At 39.9% G+C, this 17,668-nt stretch overlaps 1 protein-coding gene and 1 long non-coding RNA gene across 2 annotated transcripts in view; one reads left to right on the top strand and one right to left on the bottom strand.

Moving 5' to 3' along the window:
* GRM7 (glutamate metabotropic receptor 7) overlaps nt 1-17,668 on the top strand; it is a 301,873-nt gene that overhangs the window by 153,037 nt on the left and 131,168 nt on the right. The window contains exons 3-4 of the mRNA XM_075286784.1: nt 14,251-14,389; nt 16,330-16,484. Of these exons, the coding sequence (XP_075142885.1) occupies nt 14,251-14,389; nt 16,330-16,484 (294 nt within the window). The remainder of the gene's footprint in view (nt 1-14,250; nt 14,390-16,329; nt 16,485-17,668) is intronic.
* LOC142218229 (uncharacterized) overlaps nt 5,497-17,668 on the bottom strand; it is a 108,479-nt gene continuing 96,307 nt past the window's right edge. The window contains exons 2-3 of the long non-coding RNA XR_012717450.1: nt 5,598-5,717; nt 5,497-5,534 (exon numbers count right to left, since the gene is read on the bottom strand). This is a non-coding gene — a long non-coding RNA (uncharacterized LOC142218229). The remainder of the gene's footprint in view (nt 5,535-5,597; nt 5,718-17,668) is intronic.

The raw sequence follows: 17,668 nt of genomic DNA, 5'->3' as shown, positions 1-17,668 counted from the left end.
CAAACACGGGAAGAACATACAAATTTCTTGCAGATGGCTTTTTGCCCTTGGCAGGATTTGAACACCAGGACTCCAGCGCTGCAAGGCTGCACTGCTAACAAATGAGCCACCATGTGGCCCCTGTATCTCTTCATTCCTATCTCTTCATCTGTATCTCACCCTCCGTATATCACCCTCCATATCTCCCCATCCATATCTCACCCTCCATCTGTATCTCACCCTCCATATATCACCCTCCATATCTCTCCCTCCATATCTCTCCATCCGTATCTTACCATCCATATCTCCCCACCCGTATCTCACCATCCATATCTCTCCTTCCGTATCTCCCCATCCGTACCTCACCCTCTGTATCTCTCCATCCGTATCTCACCCTCCGTATCGCTCCATCCGTATCTCACCCTCTGTATCTCTCCATCCGTATTTCACCCTCCATATATCACCCTCCATATCTCCCCACCTGTATCTCACCATTCATATCTCCCCACCTGTATCTCACCATCCACATCTCTCCATCCGTATCTCACATCCATATCTCTCCATCCATATCTTACCATCCATATCTCTCCATCCGTATCTCACCATCCATATCTCCCCACCTGTATCTCTCCATCCATATCTCCCCACCCGTATCTCACCCTCCATATCTCTCCATCCGACTGATCAGTTGGGAGATGAGGCTGCAGGACAGACACAGCTCCCCACCTAGTGTAGTGGCCATACATGGTACTGCAGTTCTCTCATTAAGCTGGTGCTGATTGATGTTCTGAGCTGTAGTGATGTGAATAAAGCACTTGGGGTGAGATAGGAAACTTACTATGAACCTCCCCAGCAGGTCTATTCCAGTCTCTTACTTGGCTCCTCCTCCTTCCCCCTCCATAGACTTCTATTGGTTTGTAATCTGATCACTCTATGAACTGGCTCTCTGTATTAGGAGACTTAAGACGGATTCAGCAAAGATTGAAGAGTTTAGGAAAAGGCAATCAATGAAGAAAGGAGCATTTTTCTCTAAGACACATTACAAAGTTTCTTACGTTCACTTGTACTATTGATTGTGCAAATTTTATTGGAAATCTACCGACCATTAGAGTGCAGAGCATGTAGTCTAGCGCTTAGAAGGCTTCAGCAAGACTGTGATATTGATGACCTATCCTTAGACTAGCTCAGGCGTATTGGACTGGCCGAGATCCAACTCCACATGTCCCGACTGATCGCTTGATTGATAAAGCTGCAGAACAGGCAGCAGGACAGCGCCATAGCTTGTGTAGTGGCCATCAGTGGTACTGCAGCTCTCCCATTCATCTGCTGACAATTGATATTCATAGATTTCATCAGATCTGGGGATAAATGATTATTTCTTCTATATTTACTTGTCATGAGAGCTGCACCAGGAGGCACTGGCTGGACGGGGATGTTTCACGTGGCTGCTCTCAGTCATTCTGTAGAATTGTTCCGGCTTTCATATACAGCAGAATAATTGTGATGTGAGCGTCGCACGTCCCTCTCATCAATTCAGCAGGCGCGAGCTCTTCTAATTAAACCGAGATAGGCTTTCATAACTTCCCCTTGATGCAATCCAACTCAACTAAAAAAAGCTTCGTCAAGAGGATCTTTTCAGCCAAATAAGTGGAAAAAAATAATTTGTCTCTATTTCACTTAATTAATAATCCAATTAGGTCGGACGAGAGACGCAACTAAGCAAATCCAGCTGGCAAATTAATGTAGCCGTGAATTGTTAGATGGGGAATGTAATGAACGACGTCAAGGCTGACGAGACAATAGGATTGTATACAAGGGGGTAGGGAGACTTACTAAACACCAAGAGGGGTGACCTGTATGTGCTAGACATGGAAGTAATGTGGTAATCCTCCGGACCAGCAGGGGGCGCACAGACAGTGTAATAGTAGTCAGCACAGGTATATACATCAGCTTCAATGGGGAAATGAAGCTTTGTATACACTATGTATGTTATCTCTGTACTGTGACATCACTGTGTGTATTATCTCTGTACTGTGACATCACTGTGTGTATTATCTCTGTACTGTGACATCACTGTGTGTATTATCTCTGTACTGTGACATCACTGTGTGTATTATCCCTGTACTGTGACATCACTGTGTGTATTACCCCTGTACTGTGACATCACTGTGTGTATTATCCTGTACTGTGACATCACTGTGTGTATTACCCCTGTACTGTGACATCACTGTGTGTATTATCTCTGTACTGTGACATCACTGTGTGTATTATCCCTGTACTGTGACATCACTGTGTGTATTACCCCTGTACTGTGACATCACTGTGTGTATTATCCTGTACTGTGACATCACTGTGTGTATTATCCCTGTACTGTGACATCACTGTGTGTATTATCCTGTACTGTGACATCACTGTGTGTATTATCTCTGTACTGTGACATCACTGTGTGTATTATCTCTGTACTGTGACATCACTGTGTGTTTTATCCTGTACTGTGACATCACTGTGTGTATTATCTCTGTACTGTGACATCACTGTGTGTATTATCTCTGTACTGTGACATCACTGTGTGTATTATCTCTGTACTGTGACATCACTGTGTGTTTTATCCTGTACTGTGACATCACTGTGTGTATTACCCCTGTACTGTGACATCACTGTGTGTATTATCCTGTACTGTGACATCACTGTGTGTATTATCTCTGTACTGTGACATCACTGTGTGTTTTATCCTGTACTGTGACATCACTGTGTGTTTTATCCTGTACTGTGACATCACTGTGTGTATTACCCCTGTACTGTGACATCACTGTGTGTATTATCCTGTACTGTGACATCACTGTGTGTATTACCCCTGTAATGTGACATCACTGTGTGTATTATCTCTGTACTGTGACATCACTGTGTGTATTATCTCTGTACTGTGACATCACTGTGTGTATTATCCTGTACTGTGACATCACTGTGTGTATTACCCCTGTACTGTGACATCACTGTGTGTATTATCTCTGTACTGTGACATCACTGTGTGTATTATCCCTGTACTGTGACATCACTGTGTGTATTACCCCTGTACTGTGACATCACTGTGTGTATTATCCTGTACTGTGACATCACTGTGTGTATTATCCCTGTACTGTGACATCACTGTGTGTATTATCCTGTACTGTGACATCACTGTGTGTATTATCTCTGTACTGTGACATCACTGTGTGTATTATCTCTGTACTGTGACATCACTGTGTGTTTTATCCTGTACTGTGACATCACTGTGTGTATTATCTCTGTACTGTGACATCACTGTGTGTATTATCTCTGTACTGTGACATCACTGTGTGTATTATCTCTGTACTGTGACATCACTGTGTGTATTATCCTGTACTGTGACATCACTGTGTGTATTACCCCTGTACTGTGACATCACTGCGTGTATTATCTCTGTACTGTGACATCACTGTGTGTATTATCCCTGTACTGTGACATCACTGTGTGTATTACCCCTGTACTGTGACATCACTGTGTGTATTATCCTGTACTGTGACATCACTGTGTGTATTATCCCTGTACTGTGACATCACTGTGTGTATTATCCTGTACTGTGACATCACTGTGTGTATTATCTCTGTACTGTGACATCACTGTGTGTATTATCTCTGTACTGTGACATCACTGTGTGTTTTATCCTGTACTGTGACATCACTGTGTGTATTATCTCTGTACTGTGACATCACTGTGTGTATTATCTCTGTACTGTGACATCACTGTGTGTATTATCTCTGTACTGTGACATCACTGTGTGTTTTATCCTGTACTGTGACATCACTGTGTGTATTATCCTGTACTGTGACATCACTGTGTGTATTATCTCTGTACTGTGACATCACTGTGTGTATTATCCCTGTACTGTGACATCACTGTGTGTATTACCCCTGTACTGTGACATCACTGTGTGTATTATCCTGTACTGTGACATCACTGTGTGTATTATCCCTGTACTGTGACATCACTGTGTGTATTATCCTGTACTGTGACATCACTGTGTGTATTATCTCTGTACTGTGACATCACTGTGTGTATTATCTCTGTACTGTGACATCACTGTGTGTTTTATCCTGTACTGTGACATCACTGTGTGTATTATCTCTGTACTGTGACATCACTGTGTGTATTATCTCTGTACTGTGACATCACTGTGTGTATTATCTCTGTACTGTGACATCACTGTGTGTTTTATCCTGTACTGTGACATCACTGTGTGTATTACCCCTGTACTGTGACATCACTGTGTGTATTATCCTGTACTGTGACATCACTGTGTGTATTATCTCTGTACTGTGACATCACTGTGTGTTTTATCCTGTACTGTGACATCACTGTGTGTATTACCCCTGTACTGTGACATCACTGTGTGTATTATCCTGTACTGTGACATCACTGTGTGTATTACCCCTGTACTGTGACATCACTGTGTGTATTATCTCTGTACTGTGACATCACTGTGTGTTTTATCCTGTACTGTGACATCACTGTGTGTATTATCCTGTACTGTGACATCACTGTGTGTATTACCCCTGTACTGTGACATCACTGTGTGTATTATCTCTGTACTGTGACATCACTGTGTGTATTATCCTGTACTGTGACATCACTGTGTGTATTATCTCTGTACTGTGACATCACTGTGTGTTTTATCCTGTACTGTGACATCACTGTGTGTATTATCCCTGTACTGTGACATCACTGTGTGTATTATCCTGTACTGTGACATCACTGTGTGTATTATCTCTGTACTGTGACATCACTGTGTGTTTTATCCTGTACTGTGACATCACTGTGTGTATTACCCCTGTACTGTGACATCACTGTGTGTATTATCTCTGTACTGTGACATCACTGTGTGTATTATCCTGTACTGTGACATCACTGTGTGTATTATCTCTGTACTGTGATATCACTGTGTGTATTATCCTGTACTGTGACATCACTGTGTGTATTATCTCTGTACTGTGACATCACTGTGTGTATTATCCCTGTACTGTGACATCACTGTGTGTATTATCCCTGTACTGTGACATCACTGTGTGTATTATCCTGTACTGTGACATCACTGTGTGTATTATCTCTGTACTGTGACATCACTGTGTGTATTACCCCTGTACTGTGACATCACTGTGTGTATTATCTCTGTACTGTGACATCACTGTGTGTATTATCCTGTACTGTGACATCACTGTGTGTATTATCTCTGTACTGTGACATCACTGTGTGTATTATCCCTGTACTGTGACATCACTGTGTGTATTATCCTGTACTGTGACATCACTGTGTGTATTATCCTGTACTGTGACATCACTGTGTGTATTACCCCTGTACTGTGACATCACTGTGTGTATTATCTCTGTACTGTGACATCACTGTGTGTATTATCCTGTACTGTGACATCACTGTGTGTATTATCCTGTACTGTGACATCACTGTGTGTATTATCTCTGTACTGTGACATCACTGTGTGTATTACCCCTGTACTGTGACATCACTGTGTGTATTATCCTGTACTGTGACATCACTGTGTGTATTATCTCTGTACTGTGACATCACTGTGTGTATTATCCCTGTACTGTGACATCACTGTGTGTATTATCCCTGTACTGTGACATCACTGTGTGTATTATCTCTGTACTGACATCACTGTGTGTATTATCCCTGTACTGTGACATCACTGTGTGTATTATCCTGTACTGTGACATCACTGTGTGTATTATCCTGTACTGTGACATCACTGTGTGTATTATCTCTGTACTGTGACATCACTGTGTGTATTACCCCTGTACTGTGACATCACTGTGTGTATTATCCTGTACTGTGACATCACTGTGTGTATTATCTCTGTACTGTGACATCACTGTGTGTATTATCCCTGTACTGTGACATCACTGTGTGTATTATCCCTGTACTGTGACATCACTGTGTGTATTATCTCTGTACTGTGACATCACTGTGTGTATTATCCCTGTACTGTGACATCACTGTGTGTATTATCCTGTACTGTGACATCACTGTGTGTATTATCCTGTACTGTGACATCACTGTGTGTATTATCCTGTACTGTGACATCACTGTGTGTATTATCCCTGTACTGTGACATCACTGTGTGTATTATCCTGTACTGTGACATCACTGTGTGTATTATCCTGTACTGTGACATCACTGTGTGTATTATCCCTGTACTGTGACATCACTGTGTGTATTATCTCTGTACTGTGACATCACTGTGTGTATTATCCTGTACTGTGACATCACTGTGTGTATTATCTCTGTACTGTGACATCACTGTGTGTATTATCCCTGTACTGTGACATCACTGTGTGTATTATCTCTGTACTGTGACATCACTGTGTGTATTATCCTGTACTGTGACATCACTGTGTGTATTATCCCTGTACTGTGACATCACTGTGTGTATTATCTCTGTACTGTGACATCACTGTGTGTATTATCCCTGTACTGTGACATCACTGTGTGTATTATCTCTGTACTGTGACATCACTGTGTGTATTATCCTGTACTGTGACATCACTGTGTGTATTATCCCTGTACTGTGACATCACTGTGTGTATTATCTCTGTACTGTGACATCACTGTGTGTATTATCTCTGTACTGTGACATCACTGTGTGCATTATCCTGTACTGTGACATCACTGTGTGTATTATCCTGTACTGTGACATCACTGTGTGTATTATCCTGTACTGTGACATCACTGTGTGTATTATCCCTGTACTGTGACATCACTGTGTGTATTATCTCTGTACTGTGACATCACTGTGTGTATTATCCCTGTACTGTGACATCACTGTGTGTATTATCCTGTACTGTGACATCACTGTGTGTATTATCCCTGTACTGTGACATCACTGTGTGTATTATCTCTGTACTGTGACATCACTGTGTGTATTATCTCTGTACTGTGACATCACTGTGTGTATTATCCTGTACTGTGACATCACTGTGTGTATTATCCCTGTACTGTGACATCACTGTGTGTATTATCTCTGTACTGTGACATCACTGTGTGTATTATCCCTGTACTGTGACATCACTGTGTGTATTATCTCTGTACTGTGACATCACTGTGTGTATTATCCTGTACTGTGACATCACTGTGTGTATTATCTCTGTACTGTGACATCACTGTGTGTATTATCTCTGTACTGTGACATCACTGTGTGTATTATCTCTGTACTGTGACATCACTGTGTGTATTATCCTGTACTGTGACATCACTGTGTGTATTATCCCTGTACTGTGACATCACTGTGTGTATTATCTCTGTACTGTGACATCATTGTGTGTATTATCTCTGTACTGTGACATCACTGTGTGTATTATCCTGTACTGTGACATCACTGTGTGTATTATCCCTGTACTGTGACATCACTGTGTGTATTATCTCTGTACTGTGACATCACTGTGTGTATTATCCTGTACTGTGACATCACTGTGTGTATTATCCCTGTACTGTGACATCACTGTGTGTATTATCTCTGTACTGTGACATCACTGTGTGTATTATCCTGTACTGTGACATCACTGTGTGTATTATCTCTGTACTGTGACATCACTGTGTGTATTATCCTGTACTGTGACATCACTGTGTGTATTATCTCTGTACTGTGACATCACTTTGTGTATTATCCCTGTACTGTGACATCACTGTGTGTATTATCTCTGTACTGTGACATCACTGTGTGCATTATCCTGTACTGTGACATCACTGTGTGTATTATCTCTGTACTGTGACATCACTGTGTGTATTATCTCTGTACTGTGACATCACTGTGTGTATTATCTCTGTACTGTGACATCACTGTGTGTATTATCCTGTACTGTGACATCACTGTGTGTATTATCCCTGTACTGTGACATCACTGTGTGTATTATCTCTGTACTGTGACATCATTGTGTGTATTATCTCTGTACTGTGACATCACTGTGTGTATTATCCTGTACTGTGACATCACTGTGTGTATTATCCCTGTACTGTGACATCACTGTGTGTATTATCTCTGTACTGTGACATCACTGTGTGTATTATCCTGTACTGTGACATCACTGTGTGTATTATCCCTGTACTGTGACATCACTGTGTGTATTATCTCTGTACTGTGACATCACTGTGTGTATTATCCTGTACTGTGACATCACTGTGTGTATTATCTCTGTACTGTGACATCACTGTGTGTATTATCCTGTACTGTGACATCACTGTGTGTATTATCTCTGTACTGTGACATCACTTTGTGTATTATCCCTGTACTGTGACATCACTGTGTGTATTATCTCTGTACTGTGACATCACTGTGTGCATTATCCTGTACTGTGACATCACTGTGTGTATTATCTCTGTACTGTGACATCACTGTGTGTATTATCCCTTTACTGTGACATCACTGTGTGTATTATCCTGTACTGTGACATCACTGTGTGTATTATCCTGTACTGTGACATCACTGTGTGTATTATCCTGTACTGTGACATCACTGTGTGTATTATCCTGTACTGTGACATCACTGTGTGTATTATCCCTGTACTGTGACATCACTGTGTGTATTATCCCTGTACTGTGACATCACTGTGTGTATTATCTCTGTACTGTGACATCACTGTGTGTATTATCCTGTACTGTGACATCACTGTGTGTATTATCCCTGTACTGTGACATCACTGTGTGTATTATCTCTGTACTGTGACATCACTGTGTGTATTATCTCTGTACTGTGACATCACTGTGTGTATTATCCTGTACTGTGACATCACTGTGTGTATTATCCTGTACTGTGACATCACTGTGTGTATTATCCTGTACTGTGACATCACTGTGTGTATTACCCTGTACTGTGACATCACTGTGTGTATTATCCTGTACTGTGACATCACTGTGTGTATTATCCCTGTACTGTGACATCACTGTGTGTATTATCTCTGTACTGTGACATCACTGTGTGTATTATCTCTGTACTGTGACATCACTGTGTGTATTATCCTGTACTGTGACATCACTGTGTGTATTACCCTGTACTGTGACATCACTGTGTGTATTACCCTGTACTGTGACATCACTGTGTGTATTATCCTGTACTGTGACATCAATGTGTGTATTATCCTGTACTGTGACATCACTGTGTGTATTATCTCTGTACTGTGACATCACTGTGTGTATTATCTCTGTACTGTGACATCACTGTGTGTATTATCCTGTACTGTGACATCACTGTGTGTATTATCCTGTACTGTGACATCACTGTGTGTATTATCCTGTACTGTGACATCACTGTGTGTATTATCTCTGTACTGTGACATCACTGTGTGTATTATCTCTGTACTGTGACATCACTGTGTGTATTATCCTGTACTGTGACATCACTGTGTGTATTATCCTGTACTGTGACATCACTGTGTGTATTATCCTGTACTGTGACATCACTGTGTGTATTATCCCTGTACTGTGACATCACTGTGTGTATTATCCTGTACTGTGACATCACTGTGTGTATTATCCCTGTACTGTGACATCACTGTGTGTATTATCCTGTACTGTGACATCACTGTGTGTATTATCCTGTACTGTGACATCACTGTGTGTATTACCCCTGTACTGTGACATCACTGTGTGTATTATCTCTGTACTGTGACATCACTGTGTGTATTATCTCTGTACTGTGACATCACTGTGTGTATTATCTCTGTACTGTGACATCACTGTGTGTATTATCTCTGTACTGTGACATCACTGTGTCACTTGATGATATTAGGTGGAGGATACGTTGGACGTCCCATTCTCTTTGGCTCTGGCTATGGGGCAGTGGTATATTTGTATATTTATTACTAGACGGACTCTCACGTTTTCCGCTCTTGGTCGGTTACATAACGTTATATTCGGTCATAAACAGCAGATGTATTGCCTGAAGGTGTTTGGCCACAATACACATGTGCACTTGCTCTCTATTACCGGTTGCCATCTATAATACTGTATTGGGGGATCTCGGGCACCTTTAGCCTCCAGGATTGACTTTCCCCCCATATTGTTACAGTGTTTATTGCTACACTGTTTCCATTCTCTACAATGGAGACATTACAGGATTTCCCATCATGTACTTCCAGAGGATGCGGGAACAGCAGAAAGCAGGTCTGTGAGGGTGAGGGCTCCTAAAACAAAGTAAGACAGTAAACGGCACGTCATAAACGTAAAAACATAAACTTTAATTAAATTGCTTTAAATTCTCCATCACCCCCTCAGGGATTTTAATGGAACTTAATAAAACTTTATATTTCAAGTGAAGAGCGAACGCCATGAAAGCGTATTTTACCTCCACTTTGGACACGGCAGTAATATATTGTACATTAGAGAGAAGCCGCACCTGGCAGCGGAGAGACGGCCGAAGAGAAGTCGTCTGGTCCACTTATATGAGGAATCATTTATAGACAAATACCCTGGATTTATATGTCACAGCAAGAAGCAAAAAACCTGATCATAAAAGGAGATTTCTTAGTGTTGTCCTGAGCTGAACAAAGCTTGTAGTGTGAACAGCCAGAAGGAGCGGGGGAGGGGAGTGACAATCTGTATGAGCATACATCTGATCATAAAAATGGCTGATACTACTAAAACCCAAACACATACTGGTCTGATCCACTAGATGAATAACTGTAATGGCGGTAACTACCTACTATAATACTACCCCCTATGTACAAGAATATAACTACTATAATACTACTCCTATGTACAAGAATATAACTACTATAATACTACTCCTATGTACAAGAATATAACTACTATAATACTACTCCTATATACAAGAATATAACTACTATAATACTACCTCCTATGTACAAGAATATAACTACTATAATACTACTCCTATGTACAAGAATATAACTACTATAATACTACTCCTATATACAAGAATATAACTACTATAATACTACCTCCTATGTACAAGAATATAACTACTATAATACTACTCCTATGTACAAGAATATAACTACTATAATACTACTCCTATGTATAAGAATATAACTACTATAATACTACTCCTATGTACAAGAATATAACTACTATAATACTACTCCTATGTACAAGAATATAACTACTATAATACTACTCCTATGTACAAGAATATAACTGCTATAATACTGCTCCTATGTACAAGAATATAACTGCTATAATACTACTCCTATGTACAAGAATATAACTACTATAATACTACTCCTATGTATAAGAATATAACTACTATAATACTACTCCTATGTATAAGAATATAACTACTATAATACTACCTTCTATGTACAAGAATATAACTACTATAATACTACCTCCTATGTACAAGAATATAACTACTATAATACTACTCCTATGTACAAGAATATAACTACTATAATACTACTCCTATGTACAAGAATATAACTACTATAATACTGCTCCTATGTACAAGAATATAACTACTATAATACTACCCCTATGTACAAGAATATAACTACTATAATACTACTCCTATGTACAAGAATATAACTACTATAATACTACTCCTATGTACAAGAATATAACTACTATAATCCTACCCCCTATGTACAAGAATATAACTACTATAATACTACCTCCTATGTACAAGAATATAACTACTATAATACTACTCCTATGTACAAGAATATAACTACTATAATACTACTCCTATGTACAAGAATATAACTACTATAATACTACTCCTATGTACAAGAATATAACTACTATAATACTACTCCTATGTACAAGAATATAACTACTATGATACTACCTCCTATGTACAAGAATATAACTACTATAATACTACCCCTATGTACAAGAATATAACTACTATAATACTACCTCCTATGTACAAGAATATAACTACTATAATACTACTCCTATGTACAAGAATATAACTGCTATAATACTGCTCCTATGTACAAGAATATAACTGCTATAATACTGCTCCTATGTACAAGAATATAACTACTATAATACTACTCCTATGTACAAGAATATAACTACTATAATACTACCCCCTATGTACAAGAATATAACTACTATAATACTGCTCCTATGTACAAGAATATAACTACTATAATACTATTCCTATGTACAAGAATATAACTACTATAATACTACTCCTATGTTCAAGAATATAACTACTATAATACTACCCCCTATGTACAAGAATATATCTACTATAATACTACTCCTATGTACAAGAATATAACTACTATAATACTACTCCTATGTTCAAGAATATAACTACTATAATACTACCCCCTATGTACAAGAATATAACTACTATAATACTACTCCTATATACAAGAATATAACTACTGTAATACTACTCCTATGTACAAGAATATAACTGCTATAATACTACTCCTATGTACAAGAATATAACTACTATAATACTACCCCCTATGTACAAGAATATAACTACTATAATACTACCTCCTATATACAAGAATATAACTACTATAATACTACTCCTATGTACAGGAATATAACTACTATAATACTACCTCCTATGTACAAGAATATAACTACTGTAATACTACCTCCTATGTACAAGAATATAACTACTATAATACTACCTCCTATATACAAGAATATAACTACTATAATACTACTCCTATGTACAGGAATATAACTACTATAATACTGCTCCTATGTACAAGAATATAACTACTATAATACTACTCCTATGTACAAGAATATAACTACTATAATACTGCTCCTATATACAAGAATATAACTACTATAATACTACCTCCTATATACAAGAATATAACTACTATAATACTACCTCCTATATACAAGAATATAACTACTATAATACTACTCCTATGTACAAGAATATAACTACTATAATACTACTCCTATGTACAAGAATATAACTACTATAATACTACTCCTATGTACAAGAATATAACTACTATAATACTGCTCCTATATACAAGAATATAACTACTATAATACTACCTCCTATATACAAGAATATAACTACTATAATACTACCTCCTATATACAAGAATATAACTACTATAATACTGCTCCTATATACAAGAATATAACTACTATAATACTACCTCCTATATACAAGAATATAACTACTATAATACTACTCCTATGTACAAGAATATAACTACTATAATACTACTCCTATGTACAGGAATATAACTACTATAATACTGCTCCTATGTACAAGAATATAACTACTATAATACTACCTCCTATATACAAGAATATAACTACTATAATACTACTCCTATGTACAAGAATATAACTACTATAATACTGCTCCTATGTACAAGAATATAACTACTATAATACTACCTCCTATATACAAGAATATAACTACTATAATACTACTCCTATGTACAAGAATATAACTACTATAATACTGCTCCTATGTACAAGAATATAACTACTATAATACTACTCCTATGTACAAGAATATAACTACTATAATACTGCTCCTATGTACAAGAATATAACTACTATAATACTACTCCTATGTACAAGAATATAACTACTATAATACTACTCCTATGTACAAGAATATAACTACTATAATACTACCCCCTATGTACAAGAATATAACTACTATAATACTGCTCCTATGTACAAGAATATAACTACTATAATACTACTCCTATGTACAAGAATATAACTACTATAATACTGCCCCTATGTACAAGAATATAACTACTATAATACTACTCCTATGTACAAGAATATAACTACTATAATACTACCTCCTATGTACAAGAATATAACTACTATAATACTACTCCTATGTACAAGAATATAACTACTATAATACTACCTCCTATGTACAAGAATATAACTACTATAATACTGCTCCTATGTACAAGAATGTAACTACTATAATACTACTCCTATGTACAAGAATATATATATATATATATATATATATATACACACACACATAAGTACACACTATACTATATACTATTATATATGCACATAAGTACACACTATATATATATATATATATATATATATATATATATATATATATATATATATATATTAGTGTATAGTGTGTACTTATGTGCATATATAATAGTATATAGTATAGTGTGTACTTATGTGTGTGTGTATATATATATATATATATATATATATATATATATATATATATATAGTAGTATATAGTTTACTCCTCTCATTAGACGTTCCGTCTTCCATCTCTTCCAGGGGGACTTTGTATCGCTCAGTCTTTGAGGATTCCCACTGACCGGAAGCCGGGGGACTATGATAAGCTGGTGAAGCAGCTGCTGGAGATGCCTCAGGCTCGGGCCGTGGTTGTCTTTGCCATTGACGACAATGATATCAGGTAATGGACAGATTGGATGGAATTGACGTGGTTACAATGTATCTTCTGCAGAATCTTGTCAAGTTGTAAGGGAAATTAATATCTGACATTTCAGACAAAGCGAAAACTTGTGAAACCTTCTGAATCATTAAATCAATTCCATCTGCTGGATACGGGAGGATCATTAGTAATCTACAGACAGGTGCAATTAGCAGCTATTTTGTTTGCCGTCTCTTCCCCATCTCTTTGGTGTTCTGCACCTTTCATCTGCTGCGCTCCCACATTGCACATTCGCTTTGTATCTTCTCGGTGTCACTACCAGCTTGTAAAATGGCTGATGCGCCCTGATAAGTGGTGAGATCACTGTGTACAGGTCTCCGAGCCCGCAGCCGCACTTACTGAGGCCTCCATTCACATAAGTATCAGTTATGATTGGACATGAAGAATAGTCAGTAGGGTTAATACACTCATCCTCCTCGCCTCCGACCTTCCAAGACATTTGGCAAGTGGACAATCGCCCTGCAGGAGCAAACATATTCTACAAATGAGCATCAATCTATAATGTATTACATGAAATTATTAGATGGATGATGAGACCGCGCTGCATGGAGAGAATGTGTCTGTGGCTGGCAGATTATGGGGTAATTACCAGGGGGTGGCAGGCGGAGCTCTATGGCAGTGGTGTGGGGTAAGATAGAGGCATGGGGTAACTACCAGGGGGTGGCAGGCGGAGCTCTATGGCAGGGGTGTGGGGTAACTACCAGTGGGTGGCAGGCAGAGCTCTATGGCAGTGGTGTGGGGTAAGATAGAGGCATGGGGTAACTACCAGGGGGTGGCAGGCGGAGCTCTATGGCAGGGGTGTGGGGTAACTACCAGTGGGTGGCAGGCAGAGCTCTATGGCAGTGGTGTGGGGTAAGGTAGAAGCATGGGGTAACTACCAAGGTGGCAGACAGAGATCGCTGCCAGTTTTATGGGGTGATTACCAGGAGTGCAGGTAGAGCTTGAAGGTGGAGTTATGGGCTAAGTACCAGAAGGACAGGCAGGGCTCAATGGTAGTGGTATGGAGTAAATACCAAGATGGCTGGCAAGAACTTGATGGTAGCGATATTGGCTAGCTACCAGGTTGGTAGGCAGAGCTCAATGGCTGAGGAATGGGGTATCTACCAGGGTGGCAGGCAGAGATCTGTGGTGGACATATGGGGTGACTACCAGGTTGGCCAGCAGACCTCAATGGTGGACATATGGGATAATTACTAGGATGGCCAGCATAGATCAGTGGTAGAGGAATGGGGTAAAGACCAAGGTGGCAGACACAGTCTGATGGTAGAGGTATGTGGTACCTGCCCGAGTGACAGGCAGGGCTCAATGGCAGAGGCATGTGGTAAATACCAAGATGGCAGGCAGGGATCAATGGCAGTTTTATGGGGTAATTACCAGGATCGCAGGTAGAGCTTGAAGATGGAAGTATGGGGTAACTACCAGGCAGAGCTCGATGGTGGACGTGCGGGATAATAACTAGGGTGACAGGCAGAACTATGGCTTTAGTGTCAACCCACTGACGTGACCAGTCCCAACAAAATAGTCACCATAGAAAGATATATATTCCTTCTTTTCTTAACCAAAGATCAGTAAACCACAAGTCTTCTTGGCCGACATCGAGGCTCTGAGACCCCCCTGGATATTAGAATGAATATCGCTCAGGACTTTCCCCAGGGGTTTGTGCCCCATTGACTGCCATCTACTGCTTAGGACCTTCCCACAGACAACAGACCAACCTGGTGGCTACTAAGGGGATGTCAAACGTGGCTCATGGCAGCTGAAAGCATCTTCTTTGATGTAGTAGTCGTAGTCAGACTCTTGCTGATCAAGTATGTGATTGATGTATGTCTATCCCCTATGTACAGTATGAGTGACTACCCCCAATTATTAAGGCTGTTACATGGCTTGTTCATCTTCCCCAGACAGGTTTTGGCTGCAGTAAAGAGAGCTGACAAAGTGGGACACTTCATCTGGGTGGGATCGGACAGCTGGGGCTCCAAATTTGGCCCAATAAGTCACCTTGAAGAGGTTGCGGAAGGTGCCATTACCATCCTGCCTAAGCGAGCCACCATCGAAGGTAAGATTCAGGTCTCTTCCTATCTGCAGAGAGGGGTCTGCTGGGGACAGGCAGTGCTCACATAATGAAGGCGCCATGAGCTACGGCGAAGGGCGAGCACATCACACAGCATCGGCAAATGAAGGAAGCCACAATGAGCTTCAGCGTAGCGGTTTCTATGGAGACTCACTCGACTTTGGAGCAAAATTCAAAGTTCATTTCATTAGGTGAGCAGCATGGAGAAGGCAACGTGTCTGAAAGCGCCGGCTGCTGCAAAACACAGATATAAGAGGCGACCGTGACAAATGGCCAAGTGCAAAAAGGACACTGCCTGAAACGTCTGGAGTGCGCAATGAATTGTCTCATTTGGCTGGCGCTCGGATTAAGTAAGGGGCACAAACCTTCCGCCCCTCGCGCTCATAATTAATTCCGGCGGTCTAATTGGTGGGCGTTTCCTGGTGGCGACTGTCTGATGGAAATACCAAAAGTCCAAAGGGAAGAGCATGAGGTCACCACGACATTGTGTCACCAGGCGAAGGCGAGCGATTCCTCTCACCGCCCCAAGGACGTTCTGAAATATATTCAGAGAGGGGAGAAAAGCTTAATCAGGCAGAATTTGTTCAACATCTCCATCTGAGTCTCAAATCTCAAATATCAGATTTCCATGAAATTCTACTGAGTGCACTGGGGTAATACAGAGGAAAAGACTTTAATAACCGCGACCTTGAGCGAGGCGCGTGGGACGCTTAGAATAGGATCAGGTGTGGTGGGGAAATACAGTTACATGCATGCAGGGACCCTATGGTGGCGCAGTATAGAGCTATAGGCACCTGGTGCACCTCAATACAGCTCCATATTGTCCACCACTAAGGACCAATAATTCTGTAGTGGAGCAAGCTGCGATTCTTTATAGAGACGACCATGTGGCTGCTATAGAGCCAAGGAAAGAAGGGCCCAGGTCCCGCAGGTTCCATTCCCATTGTTACTAGGTGGTGTAAACCTCTGACGGAACGTCTGCCCATTTGTGATTGTAGTAAAGTGTGCCAAATAGTGAAAGATAAATGGTGCACCTCAGATATTCTTCTGCCAGAAGTGGAGATCTGTATCTGTACTGGGGCCCCTCCACACAACTCAGGATTGGGGACTTGTGTTACAAATATTTAGCAAAATTTAAAGGAATAATAAGTCATCTCTGTGCTCCACCC

This window comes from Leptodactylus fuscus, chromosome 9 (assembly GCF_031893055.1).
Source record: "Leptodactylus fuscus isolate aLepFus1 chromosome 9, aLepFus1.hap2, whole genome shotgun sequence".
In the NCBI taxonomy this organism is placed as follows: domain Eukaryota; kingdom Metazoa; phylum Chordata; class Amphibia; order Anura; family Leptodactylidae; genus Leptodactylus; species Leptodactylus fuscus.
This window is presented reverse-complemented; position numbering and strand designations above follow the sequence as displayed.